This window comes from Chionomys nivalis, chromosome 5 (assembly GCF_950005125.1).
Source record: "Chionomys nivalis chromosome 5, mChiNiv1.1, whole genome shotgun sequence".
NCBI classification, from domain to species: Eukaryota; Metazoa; Chordata; class Mammalia; order Rodentia; family Cricetidae; genus Chionomys; species Chionomys nivalis.
Window position 1 is genome coordinate 6,492,695 of NC_080090.1, and position 21,839 is coordinate 6,514,533.

Sequence of the window (21,839 nt, forward strand, 5' to 3'; positions counted from 1 at the left end):
CTAAATGCAATGGACTTTCCCAGCAATTGTAACAAAAATCTTAAGAATAAATTTCTAAGTGTTCTAAATTCCACAGTTATCTCTCCATATGAAGTTGTAAATGCTGAGGCAATTTGCTGTAAAGGTTTTTACCTGACAACTTCCATCAAAACTTAGAAAAGGAGGAACAACAGTCTTAATCTCAGCATTCGCTCGATTAAAAGAGAAAAGCTGAAAGCCGGCTCAGCTTAATAACTTGCTAGCACTTGATCAATTCACAACACAACAACGAGCCACTCGGACTAGTTTTGAAGGCGAGGTTATGCCCTTCGTGCTGTGTTATCAGTGTGGCGGACCACTCTGCTGACTGGGACCTTTCCACCAGTGGCTCTGCGGCTGCCTCTATGAAGCTCTGTCACAGACCAATCACAGCGCCTGCGCGCACCTACACAGAGACAAGAAATTGAACTTGAAGTAGTGTCTTTGTGGTATCTTTTCAACAAGTCATGTCCTATTCAGCCTGCTACTTTATCTCTGTCAGGCGAGGGGTCCAGGTGGCTCATGGGAGCTGCCAGGCACAGGTAGACTAACCTGCTTTGTGCTGAGCAGGTAATGCATCTTGCGGGCTTGCTGATCTCTTTGCTTCTCTTCCCGCTCCAGACGAGCCTTCCTCTCTTCTCGCTCTTTCATCTCTGCAAATTCCTCCAAAGCCTCCCTGCATCAAAATTGTCAGCAGTTACTCTGATGACATCTGTTGAGTCCCTAATTCTTTCACTGATGAAAATCAAGATTTTTGAGGGGCAATGATCACCCACATCCATCAAAATCAAGGGTGCAATTTATCTTGCCTGTGAATTCTGTGGAAATCTTTGCCCTTGTTAGACAGCGTTCAAGTGACTTTTTCCTGATGGAGTTTTCAACACCAAGAGGGTACGTGTTATAATTACTACAATAGCAAAAGAAATGTCAAAATCCAATGCAAAGGGAGTGGCTTTCTACATCCCCAGTTTCCTTTGGTGAAGTCGCTAAATATCCCAAGAAACGTGTGCCTTAAATTTTAGTTTGTATTTACAAATGTCTACTTATTTTGCATACAAATCACTATTTTTTAAAGTGCAGATTTTTCACATGCTTAATTGATTCTATGTTTACTTCAGTTAACAGTTCAATTAATAACAATAAGATTACACATATTATCCTGCATCTAAAGTGGCATTTTATTCAATTACATAAATAATTTAAATAAAGGGTTAGGTTAAGTTAAAATCTTTCTAAGGCAAGAAAAATTCCACTAAAATAATTTTAAATGAAAAAATTAAATGAAAAATAAGCTTCAAATTATACTGTGTGATAAATAGCTTCCAAATAGGACACGATATTATCAAATAAAGAAGAAGGACTACATCTTTTGTTTCCATTGGACAAATTTATCATTCATGTCAGAGCAGCATTTTAATACTGCTGTTTTATTTTAAAAATAAATACATAATTTGATGTTTACTTTCATATGTAAAATCTCCAAGAAACCATCATAGCTTTTGCTTCATATATGTCAGGGAAAACTAAAAGGAGATAGTCAAAAAAAATAAATAAATAAAAATAAAAATACAGGCTTCTCCTTGCTACCTGACTGTGGCGGAATATTTGCTGCAGTGCCCTGCTACAGGCTGCTAACACTTCACACAAGGTTACTTACGAAACACCCCGACATTTAAAGATCACCATGCTAGGCTACCGCAGTAGAGCAATTTTTTTTCAACATAAGATTAAATTGCAAAATAAATGAATTACTTGGAGTGGCACAGCCCCCATTTTGTCAACCTTCCCTTGAAAATTGCTTATTAATATGAAAAAGAAAGCAGAAAATAGCCTGTTTTCCTTTATGTATGTATTTGGGGGGTTTCTGCACCCACTAGCCTGGGCTAGCTGCACATTTAGATTGTGCTGGCAAGCTGGTACCATGACCTCTCTGACTGCATCTCGAGGCGATTATTAATCGCTAAGTTACCCAGTAAAGCCAAACAAATCTGTTTCCATTGAAAGCATCTCTGTCTGTGTCTGCGAGTTTGTTCTGTACCAAACAAACCTCATTAACTGTGTCCACTTTTTGACAAAGAACCAGGAGTTAGAGGAATTGTTGACCTTTCTTTGTCCTTAAGGTACACGTTTCAAGACAGTTCCATATGAGCAAATGAGAATTTTTACCAGGAAATATACAATCACGTTACACAAAAACATAAGAGCATTATACATTTTAGTCTTTACTTTTGTTGGTTTATAAGAATATTTGCATGAAAAATAAGCAAGTCTTCTGTGCTTCCTCCGATAAGGCTCTGAGATAATGTAGGATAATAAGCGGAGGTGCTGATTATCCTAGTTTCTATCGTGGAGAAACAAGCACAGATGACCATTTATCTACTGTCAGGAACAGATGAAAAGCTGGACTGGCAGGGTTTCTGAGTGCAGACAAGGCTGCAGGCACCTCCGTCCACACCCGAGATGGAGATGATACTTTCTACCGAGTCAGCCACGCACGTCTTTTATCTTATGTTCCTGTTCTCTACTATAAAAAATACTTGAATTTTCTGCAACACTTTGTCTATAAAATATTTTGCGATAGTACATAAAGATTAAAACTACTGCAAATATGAAGATTTATTTTTTAGTAGATTTTAGCAAAGGATTTTATAGTGATAAATATTTGCATATTCTAGAATGGCAGGGTTAATAAAAATAAAAGTAGCCACTGGGAGGCAATATAGTGGAGTAGTTAGAAATGTACTCTGCAACGACCCTGGTTACACAAAATGCACTGTGCTGTTTGATGGCTGTTTAACCTCTGAACTTCAAAACCTTCATCTAGAAAGCGTAAGCACACTAATACTGCCAGCCTTCTCGCTAGCAATGGTGAGGATCAAATATGCTGAATCTATGCAGAGTATTGCTATGCAAGCATTTGTTTTCTCCAGTCCTCCCTATGCACGAGGTGCAAGGCTACTACTCACTTTATTTACTACAGGTTTGCCATACTGTGTCTAAATCCTTCGATGCTTTTTCTTCTGATGGTTACGTACTGTGTGGGTGAAATGTCAAAGTGAAAACACAGTACCTGACATGAGATGTGAAACTGTCACCAGTGAGAAAGAGGAGGACATGAACAGGTAACTAAAGTTCTCTTTCCTCAGTCCTCATACCACATCCTGGGGCTGCTTCACCTTGAGGAGAAGGTTCACCTTGTGAGCTTGGAAGAAACCTCTGTGGCTACAAGGATGTCTGCTAGGCTCTGTTGCATCACTATGTGTGGAGGGCGTGGCCAGAGCTGGGTGCTTACACATCATCATCACAATCCCCCACACTGACCAAAGCATCCTAGCCTGCAGCTGCCAGGAGTGCTGGCTGCTGACTGGTCACCGCTAACCTCACTGGAAGAAAGTAACTCTGCTACCCTCTCCTTGCAGGTGGCATTTGTTGACTAAGGGAGGAAACACGGGCTCGGAGCGGAGCCTTTGCCCCACTGTGGAGCACTGTATGGGCCATCCAAATCCCAGAACGTCCCAAGCCTGGCTGGCACCAATGAAGTACATTAAAACCTGTCCACTCTTCCCCTTTTCAGCTTCTATTCCTTACTCACTCACTAGATCAGCCTCTGGAAGTCTCTTTGCACTGGAGGCATGTGCATGAAGTCACTTTCCACTGGAGGCATGCGCACTTTTCTTTGCTCGCCCTTGCTGCACTGATCCTAACCATCCCAAAGCACCAGCATATTTAGTCTTGTTTTCTCCGTAGGATACATAGATTATCTCCCTCATGACTCATGTCCTCTTAGGGAAGAAAAGCCCCACTGAACAGACTGTAAAGCCTGGCCTTACAGATTAGGAGACTAGATCCATGGAGACCATATCCACCAAACACCCACAACTAGAAAGTGGAACTGGGCTCCAGGTCTGACTCCAAAATGTATGCCTTTAATCATGACATTAAATTCGTATTACATATTTTGCTTAATCTAGTATTAGATATTGATAGGATTTCTCTTTCTGAGAAAACTACAAAATATCATAGTGCCTGCACTATATTTTTAAGCATACAAGAGGATAAAGATAAAATGAGACAATTTTAAATTAATTACTTTATTATCATCAGTTCTTAGTATTAGAAGGAGATGGCTACATAGAGACATGGAATGTGATTTTCATTTACAGCCATGAGTTTCTCTTCCTTCGGATATGCTTTCCACTTGTCATTTACTGATGAAGTGAAATGGGCAGGGTGCATGTTTCTAATTTTCAAAGGATGAAAAGATACTTTGACGCTATTAGGCAGACAGAACTCACAAAGAGTAAAATGTTACAAGGTCTTTGAGGCTAGACCCTGGCTTCTCTCAGTCCTACTCAACAATGCTCCCTTCAGGCACCACCATGCCTTGGTCTTAGCTGGTTCCATTCTAGCACACCCCAGGACCTTCGCTTACAATACATGCATGCCCTTTTGCAGCATCCTTTACATTTGAATTCTCTTCCCACTGTCCCTCTCATTACTACAGTATACATTTATTTTTTCTTCAAGAACTTAATAGCATTACAATCATATGTTTATACATGTACAAACTCCATAAACTGCAAACTCCATTGTCAGGAGCCATTTTCCCAAAAAGTATAGTAGGAACTATTGTCCTAAGGAGTTTGCAGAGAGCCCCACACCCCAACGGTATTTAGAACTGTTTTATTGGCAGAGCCTATCCCACACCCAATTATCTGTTAACAGAGAGCTATCTGTTAGCAGAACCCGCCTCACATTCCAACTATCTAGAGAACTAGGTGTGTCAACTTGTGACTTCCTGACCGAGGAATTGTGATCTGACCGATCGTAACCTCCTAGCTGACGACCAGCTTGGCCCATCTCGCTGCAAGATCCCTTCCTGCCCTGGTCATGCCCCTGCCCCCCCAAATTCCTCATCCAGGGGCTATATAAGCTGCTGCCATGACGCTAATAAACAGAGGCTTTAACAAACCCTGCTTGGCCTTCTTCCTGTCTTCCACCCATGTCTTTCAGGTAGCGCCTCTTTGGGACCCTGGAATAACTGACCAGCCAGGCGGGTTACAATCCCTAGACTAACTGACCTGCCAAGGCGGTCTACACTCCATAACAACAAATACTTCATCTATGCTGTTCCTGCCTATTCAAATGAAGAAGTAAATCTATTTTGTAAAATATTTCTGGAAAGCAGGAGCATTATGATAAGTATAAACTGTTAAAAGGATTTATTGTCTCCATGTACGTATTTAGGTTTCTGTATGGGAATGATGGCAGAAACTCCAGGGAAGTGACAGACAGGAGAGGACACTGTCCCACTCAGTGCTGAACTAGAATGGGCATACATTCCTTCCTTTCATGCAGGAACTTATGTGTTCCCATGACACACTCTTTCTTTTCCTACAGTGACTTGGTAAATTGTTTCTTGATTTTCCCTAATGTCTATGCCAAACGAGAAAAATATTTCCCATGAACTACTTTTTGAGAAACGACATCCTGCTCAAAATTGTTTGCACAAACAATCCATTGATGGAGGAAGGTCATTGGCTAATAAAGAAACTGCCTTGGTCCATCTGATAGGGCAGAATTTGGGTGGGCGGAGTGAACAGAGCAGAATGCTGGGAGAAAGAGGAAGTGAGCTCAGATGTAGGGCAGCTCCTCTGAGAGGGAGTCGCCATGATTCTCCCACTCCAGACAGACACAGGTTAAGATCTTTCCTGGTAAACCAGCTTGTGGTGCTACACAAAATATTAAAAAATGGGTTAGATCAATATATAAAAGCTAGCCAATAAGAGGCTAAAACTAATGGGCCAGACAGTGTTCAAAAAAATACAGTTTCCATGTAATTATTCTGGATAAAGCCATGCCGGTGGCCGGGTGCCTGGGACGCAGCTGGCCGCTCATATTACTACAATCCATATTTAAAAACTTATGGGTCCAAGGATCTGACTCAGTTGTCAAGCTTGGTGACAAGTTCCTTCTTCATTCACTGAGCCATCTCACTGGCCCTCAAATATCTCTCCCCATTCTTTCAAGAATGTTTAGCTGTTTGCACCATCACAAGGCTTCCTTCTTCTTTTAAAGGTCTAATACACTGTACAGTCCACTCCAGTGCATGTGAGCATATAAGCACTTAAAATAGTCCTACTAAGTGCTAAGATGCTACTGTGTGTAATGGCGTAAATGAATGTAGACAGATTGTAAAAATATATACAGCTTTAATGGGGAAATAGACTTACAGAACCACCGTTCCTGTGGAGACCAGTAAAGCAGAAGCAAGCGCTGCGAGCATGCTCGCCAGATTTATAGGTAAACATTAGCCAGAGGCGAACATGCCCCCTAAGGGGCAGGACTTATCCCTATATCTCCCCCTTTTGTCTAAATAAGACAGAACTAAACCAAATACAACTATATACAATAATAACAAATAATAAATATAACAAACAATATTGAGAACAAAAGTTTTGCTAAACATTCTATCTCAAGGAGTGTAAATAATGAAGAGAGTAACTACAATTATATAATCTTCAACTCTCTCAAAGATCTGAGAAGGGAATAAATATTACTTAACAAATGAGATATATCCAAAATGTGCAACAATTGACAGAGACAACTGACTACCTGGGCAATCACCCAAAGTCTCGTTTGCAATGTTGAGTCAACCAACTTTGGCTAAGGCCTAACATAACTGACATACCATTATTAAAGGCAAGGAACTTTTCAAAACTATCTTACCCTGTCTTTGCAGGTGAGGAAAAATTGTGGATACCATCAAAATTAATAAAGGTTCGGTTTGAAGAAGAGAAGCCACTTGGAAAAGATAAATAACAATTCATTCACAAGGATGGCGAGCATACTGATGGTAAGAAATACAGATAGGTTGGGGGCAGGGTTCTTTTCTTATCTCCACAGGAAAATACTCATCTTCAAAGAAATTAAGGGACCCTGAATATTTAATTACTGATGGATGGACACATTTTGTAAGTATTAATTTTTTTTATATATATGTCTTATTAAACATTTCTTTATAAATATGTAGAGCTGGTTTTGAAGTTGGACTCTGGCTCAGTCCCTTTCCAATTCCAAGCCTGTTAATAAGAGAAAAACCCAGAGTTTCTGGAGTTTCTGTCTCATGTCAAGAGCCATGATATGGGACAGAAAGAAATATGAGTTTAGAAAACATCTTTGCTTTTCTTCATATCTATCATACTTTTCATTGAATATATCTATCATGCCTTTCATTGAATACATATATGTATGTCTATATATGTCTATATGATTAATGTTTAAGTTTTTCACAATGAACAATGAGTTTTTCCTGAAGTGACATTTGAAGTTTCCAGGAAGAAGATGGGGCCCCACGTTGGGCGCCAAAATGTAATGGCGTAAACGAATGCAGACAGATTGTAAAAATATATACAGCTTTAATGGGGAAATAGACTTACAGAACCACCGTTCCCATGGAGACCAGGAAAGCAGAAGCAAGCGCTGCGAGCATGCTCGCCAGATTTATAGGTAAACATTAGCTGGAGGCGAATACGCCCCCTAAGGGGCGGGACTTATCCCTACAACTGTGGAGTCAAAGCTTAGTCTGTCTAAGTAGGAAATGTGTGGAGAATTTGAGGGAAGGACAAGAGTTTGGTATGATAATCCAAGAAAGTAAAAGGCAGGTAAAAACGAAGTATTGCTAAATGCTTCTTTCCACATGGAATGTGAGAGGTTTTAAATAGCAAATTCTTGAGGGTGTCCCTCACTGCATGGTATTTATATCACTATGGGAAGTAGGGTATGAAGCTGTTCCCTAGCACATGGGGATTGAAAACGATAACAATTATCTGTCAACGAGAGCGTCCACACCAACCAGGTACTGGATCTGCTTGCATCTTGATGTTAGTCTTCCTAGTCTACAGAATTGTGGGGGGAAAACAAACACTGTGTATTTAATAATCCACTCTATGGCATTCTGTTACAAAGGGCATAAGTAAGTCAAACATCAAAACTCAGAATTAGAGTTCATTCACGAAGGTGTCGCGCCCATCTCAAAGCACCTGCTCTAATTTCTGTAGCTGGGTATCCTACAATCACACTGTAGATCCCTCCTACAGTCACACTGTAGACCCTCCTACAGTCACACTGTAACCCCCTCTCACAGTCACGCTGTAGACCCCTCCTACAATCACACTATAGACCCCTCCTACAGTCACACTGTAGACCCCTCCCACAGTCACGCTGTAGACCCCTCCCAGTCATGCTATAGACCCCTCCTACAGTCACGCTGTAGACCCCTCCCACAGTCATGCTGTAGACCCCTCCCACAGTCACGCTGTAGACCCCTCCCAGTCATGCTATAGACCCCTCCCACAGTCATGTTGTAGACCCCTCACACAGTCACGCTGTAGACCCCTCCCAGTCACGCTATAGACCCCTCCTACAGTCACGCTGTAGACCCCTCCCACAGTCATGCCCTAGACCCTCTCACTCACTATTGTAGTGTACCTTGAAACTTTATCAAACAGTACACCACCCTTTCGAGTTTGCTTTGGAAAAGAGTTCCTGCACTGAGAGGGCTCTGCTGTACTTTACAGTTAAAACCAGGTTTCTCTTTCCCTGTGTGGTAGATGGGGAACTACTAGAATTACGTGTTCTGGGTGCCATCCACACTAGCTTATCAGAACTCCCAGGAGGGCCTGCAGGAATACAGACTGGGGTTTGGGGGATGAATGGGAAGGCTCAGTTCAGTTCACTAGGATGATGTCACAAAGGAACTCAGTGGTGTTCCTGTGTTCCCGTAGTGACCCTATCAAGCACATCTCCATGTGAGCAAAGCATTATGAGGCACCATGTGACAGGATGTCCATGTCACAAAAGAGTCTTGAAAATGATAACTTAGCAGAGAAATAAAGGGTGATATGAGATCCTTTAAAAAATCATAATTGCCCAAACCAGCTGAGAAAACCAGTAACAATACTACATAGAGTTCTCAAATAAGCACAAAATGCCACCATCTGCACCATCTGTAAGAACAATTTTAAGGAAATTGACTTAAACTGCTTTATAGTCTTTAACTCAGTTTTGACAGCAAGCCTGACATTTTAAAATAAAACAAGTAAATGCCAATCATGTTTGCTGTGGATGTATTATGACATAAAGGTATTTAATTTTCAATCATATTTATTGACTAAGTTTACATTTTTTGGTTAAAATATAATTATATCATTTTCTTCTTTTCCTTTCCTCCCTCCAGTCCCTCAGATGTACTGCCCCCCTTGTTCTCTCTCAAATTCTTGATCTCTCTTTAATTGTTCTCTCTCTCTCTCTCTCTCTCTCTCTCTCTCTCTCTCTCTCTCTCTCTCTCCTCTCTCTCTCTCTCTCCTCACATATATAAATAAAACCTGATCAATCCACTTAATGTTACATGTACAGCCTAGAGAGTTGACCATTTGGTCCTGGGTTACAACTCGAGGGCCACTGTAGGGTGAAAAGGGTCAAGAAAAAACACCCTGTCTCAGATTAGACACAAGACAAAGGGCAAGGAGAAACACCCTGACCCTGGCATGACTCTTTGAAAACCCATCAATCCCTGGGTTTGCCCTTGAGTAAGGCTGCAGAATCCCGCCAATCTCACCAATCCCTGATCTTGCCTCGGTATCAGACCACAAAAAATCCATCAATCCCAAGCCACCCTGGAAGCGCCCCCTGGCCCAGAAACCCTACATAAGCTCTGTACTCTGTTCAATTTGCCGCTTTTTCTCACCCTAGGCAGGCACCCTCCTAGATTCTTCCATCCCATGTAAATCTGTTGAGTGAGGATTGTTGTGCAGTGTGACATTTTCACCAGAGGGAGCCCAGCTATGGACTTTGTGAGGCAGAGCAGCATGGAGCAGAGCAGACTGGGGAAGCTTTCCCCTAGGGGAGCAGAGCTGTTATAATCCAGGGAGGCTATGCAGAGCAGTAACACTTCTCTGGAGCAGAGCAGAGCTCTAACAACTGCGCTGGGGAAACCCTCCCCTGCCAGAGCAGAGTTACAAGCTGCTAGGCTTACAGTGACTCTGTGGTATTCCTGGCCTCCCAACTGCCAATTCCTTTCCATCTGAGCTGCAATGCTTACATCACTTTCCTAGTGATGAAAGAAGACTTTCTCCAGTTCTCAGCAGTCCTTAGTGGCCTATAATTTCTTCTAGGGTTGAAGCCTTGTAAGATTTCCCCCTTACTATGCCAGCATAATTCCCAATTCCATTCTAAATATTTGTTCTTACGCTCACGGATAAGTGCAGTCTTCATTCCTCATTAAGGGAACATCTCTTCGCAGCAGATGGAGACCATTACAGAAGACCACAACAGATTCAAATGCAGAGGGCAAGTGGTCATATGGTGTCCACTCCCAACTGATGTATCTATAATACAACTCTTTGCACCTAGGGCTCAGGGGCCATCATGAAAGAGGATAAAGAGGTACAGAAGGTTTACTGTGATTTTGCATGTCCTAGAAATGTCTGATTAGAACCATGAAGTTCAATCAACATGCCTGCCTAAATAAGATCGGAACCTGGATAAGGGTGATACCAAGATGCATACTTATACTTTTTTATGATTGTCTGCTTTCAGTAGGTCCATATTTGATCAAATTAAGAGAAAATAGAAGGAAAAAGAGAACCAGGCACAATGGTACACACCTGGAATCTCAGTACTTGAGAAGTAGAGGCAGAAAGATCAGGAGTTCAAGGTTATCCTTAGGAAAATATAGGCCAGCATGAGCTACACGAGACCTTGTTTCAATATGTAAATTAAATAAATAACAGACGGAGGATAGTAGATGGTAAAGCCACAATAAAACCAATCATATTCTTTGTTGGAATACTTAACATTTGAACACATTCTGAAGGCTATGAAATCTTTAGATCATTTATCTAGAGACTTTAGTATTTCTGAAATATTTAGAAAGGCCCTCTCAATTCATGGCAGAGGGCAACTATAGCGGATGGGGGTGGTGGCTTAGTTAGTAAACTAACTGCTTTGCAAAAGCCCAGAGTTTGATTCCTAGAACCCAGATTTAAAAAAAAAAAAAGCCAGGAGTGATGGCAAGCTTGTGAGACCAACCAATTCCTTGCCAACTACTCTAGTCTACTTGGTGAGCTCAAGGTCAATGAGAGGCCCTGTCTCAAAGAATAAGGTTAGTATCACATGAAGAATGATGCTCAAAGTTTTCTAGTCCCCATAAAAATGTCCACAGTCCACGTATGTACATACACACACACACACAATATTTAGCAGTTTCTGAAAAGCCTTTGTTTCAATATAACGTGTGTTTTTCTCAAAAACATCTAAGCTACTTTAAGGGTTAATATCAAGAAGACAAAAGCCTCTAAATCAACATATGAAAACCTCATATGAACTCACAAAGGCTGAAGCAGCATGAACGGAACCTGCCTGGGTCATCACCGGGTCTTCTATGTATATCATGGCTCCAGTTTGTGGTTTATATGGGACCCCTGAGTGTAAAAACGAGTGTGTCTCTGATTCTCGTGTCTTCTCTTGAGTTCTTTTCCTTCTGTTGGTTTGTCTTGTCTTACACTCATGTGATAGTTTTTGTTTTAATTATATTTTATTTTGTTATATTTTATTATTGCTGTGGATAATCCTTCTGTATGCTGTAAATATGCATTGTGCTTATAGGTTAATAAAGAAGCTGCTTTGGCCTATAGCAAGGCATAATAAAGCCAGATAGGAATGCCAAACGGAGATTCAGGGAGAAAGATCAGAGAGACATGAGCGAGCTGCCCAAAAAGCAAGATGCCAGAGGACCAGTAAAGCCCTTGTCATATGGCAATGCATACATGAATAGAGATGGGTTAATTTAAATGTAAGAGCTAGTTAGTAATAATCTGAGCTATAGATAAAATATTTCACAATTAATATTAGGCCTCTGAGAAATTATTTAAAAGAAGCTGTGGGACTGGGAGGGACAGAAAAAACCTCTGTTTACATATTATCTCTTAGAAGCCTATTCTTTTCTAATGAGAGACAGACGGGGAGTGGATTCTGATGGGAGAGGAGAAGGGGAGCATTTGAGAGATATGTAGGGGATGGAAGCCATAATCAGAATATATTACTTGAGGAAAGAATTTGTTTTCAATAGGAAAAAAAGTTCATATCAGGAAGAGAAATAACTGGCTTGCTATGCTTGTCATACACACATTTGAGACAGTAAAGTAAGTGACAAGCAAAGTCTAGTCCCTGTCTTGAAGTAGCTTGCAAACAGAACAGCTAACACCTCCCTAGACTGACAGAACACGCCACAAAAGAGACATTTGCACAGGGCTGTGGCTCAGGAATCTCACTTCTGCTGGGAGGGTCAGAAGAGGCAGGATGGAGTGGTGGCCTTGCAGCCAGAATGAGAGTTGAGAAAGCTTCTGCCAGCACAGAATGGAGGAATAGAGAGGAATGCTTTGAGATACAGTTGGATCATTCATGAGGGATGTCTGTCTGTCTGTCTGTCTGTCTGTCTCTCTTTCATTTCTTTGTCTCCCTCCCCCCTCATAGATTTTAACCATCAGCAGCAAAAGGCAGAAATAATATTATAATAGAATAATGTTTCCTGGACATGGATGACTACATGACAGCAGCAAATTTGTGACTACAACCAGATATTTTAGGACTGAAAAGGAAGATTCAACTCTCATAATGGTCAGTATTATAAAATTAGAACACCATGACACTGCTCTGATCTTAGAGAGTTTCCCATTGTTCTTTTCATTTACTCCTTTTGAATGAATTCACAAAGCATTAAGACCCACTCAAAGATCATTCACAAAAATAACTATGTTTCTTTCTACTGGTTCTTTTGAATCAACTGATTTGAAAGAATTTCTGTGGGGCATTACTTCTAAAAATACTCAAATTGTAATACTTCAGTGTGAAATTACTTTATTTTTATTATTATGGATTCCTTTCCATAAAAGGATGTAAAAGTCTATATAATATATATGATGTCAAATAATTGGGAGCAATACAGGCTAAACAGAACAGTAGGAAAATTTGTATATTCACACAGTACATTAATCTCAGGACTGCAAGCATTTCATAGACTTTTATCTTTCCTCACAAATCGCATGGAGATCAGCAAGGGCACATATCATTAAAGGTTTCTGTGCTCTTCGTGAAATGAAATGACTCTACAGATGAAGCCTTTGACACAGCACCAAGGAGTTCTTGTATGAGGTAGATCAAGCCCATTACACACCATTTTCTTTTTTTCTTTTTTTTAATTAATTAATTTATTTATTTATTTATTAAAGATTTCTGCCTCCTCCCCGCCACCGCCTCCCATTTCCCTCCCCCTCCCCCAATCAACTCCCCCTCCCTCCTCAGCCCTAAGAGCAATCAGGGTTCCCTGCCCTGTGGGAAGTCCAAGGACCACCCACCTCCATCCAGGTCTAGTAAGGTGAGCATCCAAACTGCCTAGGCTCCCACAAAGCCAGTATGTGCAGTAGGATCAAAAACCCATTGCCATTGTTCTTGACTTCTCAGTAGTCCTCATTGTCTGCTATGTTCAGCGAGTCCGGTTTTATCCCATGCTCTTTCAGACCCAGGCCAGCTGGCCTTGGTGAGTTCCCAATAGAACATCCCCATTGTCTCAGTGTGTGGGTGCACCCCTCACGGTCTTGAGTTCCTTGCTCGTGCTGTCTCTCCTTCTGCTCCTGATTTGGACCTTGAGATTTCAGTCCGGTGCTCCAATGTGGGTCTCTGTCTCCTTTCATCGCCTGATGAAGGTTAATATTCAGGAGGATGCCTATATGTTTTTCTTTAGGTTCACCTTCTTATTTAGCTTCTCTAGGATCACGAATTATAGGCTCAATGTCCTTTATTTTTGACTAGAAACCAAATATAAGTGAGTACATCCCATGTTCCTCTTTTTGGGTTTGGCTTACCTCACTCAGGATAGTGTTTTCTATTTCTGTCCATTTGCATGCAAAATTCAAGAAGTCATTGTTTTTTACTGCTGAGTAGTACTCTAATATGTATATATTCCATACTTTCTTCATCCATTCTTCCATTGAAGGGCATCTAGGTTGTTTCCAGGTTCTGGCTATTACAAACAATGCTGCTATGAACATAGTTGAGTATATACTTTTGTTGTATGATAGGGCATCTCTTGGGTACATTCCCAAGAGTGGTATTGCTGGGTCCAGGGGTAGGTTGATCCAGAATTTTCTGAGAAACCGCCACACTGCTTTCCAAAGTGGTTGCACAAGTTTGCATTCCCACCAGCAATGGATGAGTACCCCTTTCTCCACAACCTCTCCAGCAAAGGCTATCATTGGTGTTTCTTATTTTAGCCTTCTGACAGGTGTAAGATGGTATCTTAAAGTTGTCTTGATTTGTATTTCCCTGATCGCTAAGGAAGTTGAGCATGACCTTAAGTGTCTTTTGGCCATTTGAACTTCTTCTGTTGAGAATTCTCTGTTCAGCTCAGTGTCCCATTTTATAATTGGGTTGATTAGCCTTTTATGGTCTAGTTTCTTGAGTTCTTTATATATTTTGGAGATCAGACCTTTGTCAGTTGCAGGGTTGGTGAAGATCTTATCCCAGTCAGTGGGTTCCCTTTTTGTCTTAATGACAGTATCCTTTACAGAAACTTCTCAGTTTCAGGAGGTCCCATTTATTCAATGATGCCCTTAATGTCTGTGCTGCTAGGGTTATACGTAGGAAGTGGTCTCCTGTGCCCATGTGTTGTAGAGTACTTCCCACTTTCTCTTCTATCAGGTTCAGTGTGTTCAGACTGATATTGAGGTCTTTAATCCATTTGGACTTGAGTTTTGTGCATGGTGATAGATATGGATCTATTTTCATTCTTCTACAGATTGACATCCAGTTTTGCCAGCACCATTTGTTGAAGATGCTCTCTTTTTTCCATTGTATACTTTTAGCTCCTTTATCGAAAATCAGGTGTTCATAGGTTTGTGGGTTAAAGTCCGGGTCTTCTATTCGATTCCATTGGTCGACTTCTCTGTTTTTATGCCAGTACCAAGCTGTTTTCAATACTGTAGCTCTGTAATAGAGTTTGAAGTCAGGGATGGTAATGCCTCCAGATGATCCTTTATTGTATAAGATTGTTTTGGCTATCCTGGGTTTTTTGTTTTTCCATATAAAGTTGATTATTGTCTTCTCCAGATCTGTGAAGAATTTTGATGAGATTTTGATGGGGATTGCATTGAATCTATAGATTGCTTTTGGTAGAATTGCCATTTTTACTATGTTGATCCTCCCAATCCATGTGCAAGGGAGATCCTTCCATTTTCTGGTGTCCTCTTCAATTTCTTTCTTCAAAGACTTAAAGTTCTTGTCAAATAGATCTTTCACTTCCTTGGTCAGAGTTACCCCAAGATATTTTATGCTATTTGTGGCTATCGTGAAAGGTGATGCTTCTCTGATTTCCCTCTCTGCTTCCTTATCCTTAGTGTATAGGAAGGCAACTGATTTTTTGGAGTTGATCTTGTATCCTGCCACATTACTAAAGGTATTTATCAGCTGTAGGAGTTCTTTGGTAGAGTTTTTGGGGTCGCTTATGTATACTATCATATCATCTGCAAATAACAAAAGCTTAACTTCTTCCTTTCCAATATGAATCCCCTTGATCCCCTTATGTTGTCTTATTGCTATTGCTAGAACTTCAAGCCCTATATTGAAGAGGTATGGAAAGAGTGGACATCCTTGTTGTGTTCCTGATTTTAGTGGGATGGCTTTGAGTTTTTCTCTGTTTAATTTAATGTTAGCTGTCGGCTTGCCGTAAATAGCTTTTATTATATTTAAGTATGACCCTTGTAATCCATAATCTCTCCAAGACCTTTATCATAAAGGGGTGTTGAATTTTGTCGAATGCCTTTTCAGCATCTAATGAAATGATCATATGGTTTTTTTCTTTCAGTTTATTTATATGGTGGATTACATTGATAGATTTGCTTATGTTGAACCAGCCCTGCATCTCTGGGATGAAGCCTACTTGATCATAATGGATAATTTTTTTAATGTGTTCTTGGATTCGGTTTGCCAGTATTTCATTGAGAATTTTTGCGTCGATGTTCATGAGTGCGATAGGCCTGTAATTCTCTTTCTTGGTTGGGTCTTTGTGTGGTTTTGGTATCAGGGTAACTGTAGCTTCATAAAAGGAATTTGGCAATGACTCTTCTGTTTCTATATTGTGAAATACATTAAGGAGTATAGGTATTAGCTCTTCTTGGAAGTTCTGGTAGAATTCTGCATTGAAACCATCTGGTCCTGGGCTTTTTTTGGAAGGGAGATTTTTGATAACAGTTTCTAATTCTTCACGACTAACAGGTCTATTTAGATAGTTCACCTGGTCTTGTTTTAGCTTTGGTATATGGTACTTATCTAAAAAAATGTCCATTTCTTTTGCATTTTCCAGTTTTGTGGCATACAGGCTTTTGTAGTAAGATCTAATGATTCTCTTAATTTCCTCTGTGTCTGTGGTTATGTCCCCCTTTTCATTTCTGATCTTATTTATTTGCATGGTCTCTCTCTGTCGTTTAATTAGTTTGGATAGGGGTTTGTCGATCTTGTTGATTTTCTCCAAGAATCAACTTTTTGTTTCATTGATTTTTTGGACTGTTTTCTGTGTTTCTATTTTGTTGATTTCCGCCCTCACTTTGATTATTTCCAGTCTTCTACTCCTCCTGGGCGTGTCTGCTTTTTTTTTTCTAGAGCTTTCGGGTGTGCTGTTAAGTCCCCAATGTATGCTTTCTCCGTTTTCTTTAAGTGGGCACTTAGTGCTATGAACTTTCCTCTTAGCACTGCTTTCATCGTGTCCCATAGGTTTGACTATGTTGTCTCTTTATTTTCATTAAATTCGAGAAAGACTTTAATTTCTTTCTTAATTTCTTCCTTGACCCAGGTCAAACACCATTTTCTGTGCACCTTTTGTAGTAATTCAACTATGGAGAAGGATCAACTTGAAGAATCTCTTGAGTTTAGAGTTGAGGTGGTTGACACTCTCATTTCATAGGACCTTATTGTTGTATTTACTCAAACACTGCACATTGTCTCTCCTTTAAAATGTGTTAGACATGTTTTAATATAAGAATAATTGCTGCTGCTCCACCAGATACCAACCAGGGACAACTCTGAGCTAATCAAAGGACAAGGTCTCAGGTTTAAAGCAGCCACTACATGCAATTCAGTGAATACCCATGAGTTTTGAGAAACTAAAGATTAGGTGCTTTCTTCCTGATCCCAAGAATTATTTCCTTATGATGTTACAAAGAAGTTAATTTGATCTAGTATTGGTTAAGAAAAAATAAAATGGTAATCCAGAAAAAGATAAACTCTAATGACTTTTTTGCTTGTGTAAGTGATATCCCCAACAGAAGGAAAAATGGAGGTAGAAAATGTTAGATAACATGTCCAAGTTGAATTGACACCAGTGATGGGCAAAATATAAATGCCATTCTATCAATGCAATGCTTTTAGAGCAGGCAGTCACTTCAGAATTTTCCCTTTATCGCAAAATTCTGTATTTCCTAGATGTAAAAATGTTCCAGGAATTGTCAATCTTTGTTAATGTTATAACTGATGGTCACTTATATTTTCCTGAAAACTTATGTTTTAAGTGTTACAGTTATTTAGGAATATGGTCAGGACTAGAGAGAAGGCACAGTGATTTATAGCACTTGATGTTCTTCCACAAGACCCAAGTTTGGTTCCCAGCACCCGTGTCACACAGATGGCAAACACCTGTAATTCTAGCCCCAGTGAATCAAATACCGTCTTCTGTCCTCCTTGGGCACACCTACGCACAACATACACTCACAGGGAGACACACAGATACACAAATAAAAACAAATCCTTTAAAGAGAAGAATACAGTCCAAGTATTTGTTCTGGGTTTGCTGAATTCATAATGTTGGACACGAAAGACAACACGTGAATATGCTCTCGGATCTACCACTCATTTGTTCTCTTACATCCATGGGTCATCTGCTCTATGATCTACCACTCGTTCTCCTACTATGGTAGCAGGTGAAGTCATAGGTAATGACAATTGCATTTGTGTTTAGAAAGATGAGTATGAAAGCTGGAGGAAATGCCGACGAGAGTGACAACAGAGATCTAGGAAAAATATTTCTGAGGTTTAGTAAAATGGAGAATAAAGTAGTCTTTAAGATGAATCATAATCAATTCCCTTGGTTAAGATCACGAGTAGAAAACATGTCTTGTTTCTGGCTTGAGTAAGAATAGAATTGTCTAACTATATGAAGAGAAAGAGATTTAGAAAAACAATTGCTTTATGCATGAGAAAGCTGTTTTGAAGTATCCACAGAGGACCAAATAGTGATGCTAGCAACCCTCCGAGCAGAAGGGTAAACTAATCAGGAATTTTGGGCAGATCATTTTGATTAATGCACCATGCCAAACAGCAGAATTCAGAGACACAGGTAGATTGTCCACAGCAGGAGTGAAAGGACAGTGGTCAGAGACAGGACACCCACACTAAAGGACAGTGGTCAGAGACAGGACACCAGCACTAAATATTAGACAGATCACACACTCACAGGAGCCAGCTGTGATGGTACATGCCTTTCAGAGGCTGAGGCAGGGGTACGTCTGTGAGTTCCAGGTTGGTCTCTCTAGGTAGTTCTGGACCGGCCAGTCCTGCCTACTCAGTGAGACTCAACAAACAAACAAACAAACAAACAAACCAGAACAAACCAAAACAATCCCAAACAACAAAACATACTCAGAAAATGGAAGAAAAACCTATTAGAAGTGGAAAACTGAAAAGATTAGAGTTAGAATTCGGTTCTAACAGAAACTAGAGGAGACTGTGGTTAGCAAGGCCACTGTGCTGCAGCCGTCAGGTGTGGTCAACGCCAATGCTGCAGCCATCAGGGGAGGTGGAATCCGATGCTGCAGCCATCAGCAGCACAGCCTTCCAGCAACCCCTTTTCTCAGTGCACACCCACAACAGCACAGGCCTACCTTCCGGTAAGACTGATGAAGTTTGTATATAAATACATGAAGCACCTGCTCTGAGATAATAAACCACGGATGCCTTTTAAAGCAAAGAAGACACTCTGCACCATGTGATATGCTATCATCTAAATTGCTGCATTTTTATATACAAAAGTGAGACTACAGCGAAAAGTAGCAAGCCGGGCGGTGGTGGCGCATGCCTTTAATCCCAGCACTCGGGAGGCAGAGGCAGGCGGATCTCTGTGAGTTCGAGACCAGCCTGGTCTACAGAGCTAGTTCCAGGACAGGCTCCAAAGCCACAGAGAAACCCTGTCTCGAAAAACAAAAAATAAAAGTAGCACAAACAGTTAACATTAGAGACTGACTTGGGTTTTTGGAAAATAAGATGTTATTTCCTTCAGTCTTTAGACTAGCTCTTACCATAGTTTATAATCTGCATCTAATTAGATAAAGCCAAATCTCTCTGGGTAGGTGGTTGAGATCAGAATATTGTATTTTAAAGATGAGATTTACTGAAATGCTATCTTTGGTCATCACATTATTCTCCTTATTTACACAATAACTATGGTGCTCTACTTGTGTCCTTGAAATAGGGAACAGGGACGCCATTGTATGAAAAGTGGCCTAGCTGCTGGAGTTCATAAATTTTGCTCAGCTTTGGATGAGTTCAAAGAATTGCCATGTAAGAAAAGCCTTACAGTGGGAATTTATCTGATTATGGCAGTAATAATTACCCAGCTGTTTATTGCAGATAGAGAAATAATTCATGTAGGCAATAGGCCGTGGTGGCAATGACACTCCACATTTAGTAAATATGCAAACTGTTCACTTCTAATTAAGCAAGCTAGAGGATGCCCTTATTAAATGTATAAACTAAAAGTGCCTTCCTGACAAGTGATGAATTGTTGCAATGCACCAACTCTTGCCACAGAATTATTGGAGTGAACTTGGGGCTTAACTTCATTAAGAGATCTTGTGGGATAGTTAAATGAGGATAGACAGCGTAACAAGGCTTCCCTGACAGCCAATGATATGCGAGAGCTTACTGGGACAGCACCTTTCCCTCTGTCCAGATCCACAACAGATAAACTGTGAAGTTCATTACACTTGGAATGAGCGAAAGAACGGAAGGAACATGACATCCCTCTTAGAGGCGACCCGACATCTACTTACTGAATAAATCAGTCATTTCTTATGATTCAAATATCTTTACTGTGTCAAAGGTTAAAAAATCTACCATTCTTTTCCTTCAATTTCAAATACTGTTCAACAAAAAGAAATAGTTTATAAATTGCCTTTAAATTATCTATGTATCAGCTTTAAACCACATTTTAAAAAGTAAATGGGTGAGTTTTACTTTGAAAATATATAACACACTACAGAAATCAGTTTTAACTCTGAATTTTATCTGCTTTTCCTAAGTAGGAAATGCTTCACTGTCTGCATTTATGGTTGAGTTTGTTGAGGCAAATAAGTACTCATTCTGCATCAGGCAACGTCATGAACATGCACATCTCCCATAATAAGAACCACATGGAAACTGCTACTCAGAGGAATCCCTGGAATTAAACAAAATGAAGTGTTTCAAAAGGGTTCTCATTGTCTGGTATAGGCTGGCCTTTTCATCCTGATCCTTCTTCCTCTGCCTCCTGAGTGCTGAGATTATTTTTGTGTGCCAGCATGCCTTACACTGTCAAAATGTTTTTATTTGGATTGTAGACCAAGAAATCCTTTTTATTTTACAGATTTGCTGTGAAAATCAAGGTAGATGATAGTTTAACCAAGTTATCAGTTTGCTTGGTATAGACTACATGACCAATATGTATCAGCAATTTTAAACAAGTTGAATGACAAATGTCTAATTAAAGGATCAGTTTTAGCATCAGAATTCACTTTATTTTTACTTCTATAATAATTTAATGACTATGATTTTTAACTTAATCTGTTGTGTTTCTAGTGCTAGCTCTTAATTTCTTTTAAGTTCGGTTTATAAAGCCCAAAGTAGTAGTAGTCTCTTGAACTAGGAACTTTGATCCAATACAACAGTAAAAATTCTAAGGCAATGGTAAAAAGTAACCTAGCAACAGTAGACTTCACAGAAGTTATATGACCTAGATTCATAACAAGTCAGTGCCATTTTTCAGGTGATACAAGATAGCAACTTCACTATGGACATGAAGCTAGTCTGTGAAACTTGAGACTCCTGCTGGGCGGTGCTAATACTCTGCCTTTATTGCCTTTTCACCCACACCATCCTAGTGTCGATAGCCAAATCTGTGAGGTGATATATTGGACAAGAACTCTCTCTTCCATGTGGAGAGACGTTGAACTGCTACAAAAGAAGCTTAGTATCATTAAAGAATACCTTACTTAAACTCCTATAAGTCTGAAATGGGAGTAGACAGTGAATTTGTCAAGGCTGCAGTCTCATCTTGGTGGATAGAAGGGACCTGTTCAGACTGTCATGGCTGTTCTAGACATCTGTCTATTACTGCGCAGATTTAAATATCTATCTCGCATACATATACTATATCCTATTTTATAAGATTTATTCAATTTCAAATGTGATATTGTGGTCTCTTCTCAGTCTAATTTTTTCTTCATTTCTTTCTCTTAGTCTATAACACATGTAGGGAAGATTTCATAGGATTCCTCAAACCTACAAGGTGATTTAGTAAACAATGATTTTTCTTGAGTTCCATCATTGTAGGAGTTAGGATGGTTATTGGTAGCAAGATCAGTTTTTAAGAAAATAAGCCCAAGAATTGTTATGGAGGGATCACTTCAGGGTATTAAATTTTCAGTGAATTATGGGACTGTTCAATACAAAGATTTAAAATA

The 21,839-nt window shown here is 40.0% G+C and overlaps 1 protein-coding gene across 1 annotated transcript in view; it reads right to left on the reverse strand.

The window, feature by feature from the left end:
- Positions 1 to 21,839, reverse strand: part of Spata17 (spermatogenesis associated 17) — a 177,835-nt gene that overhangs the window by 90,397 nt on the left and 65,599 nt on the right. The window contains 1 exon segment of the mRNA XM_057770146.1: positions 571 to 694. Within this exon segment, the coding sequence (XP_057626129.1) occupies positions 571 to 694 (124 nt within the window).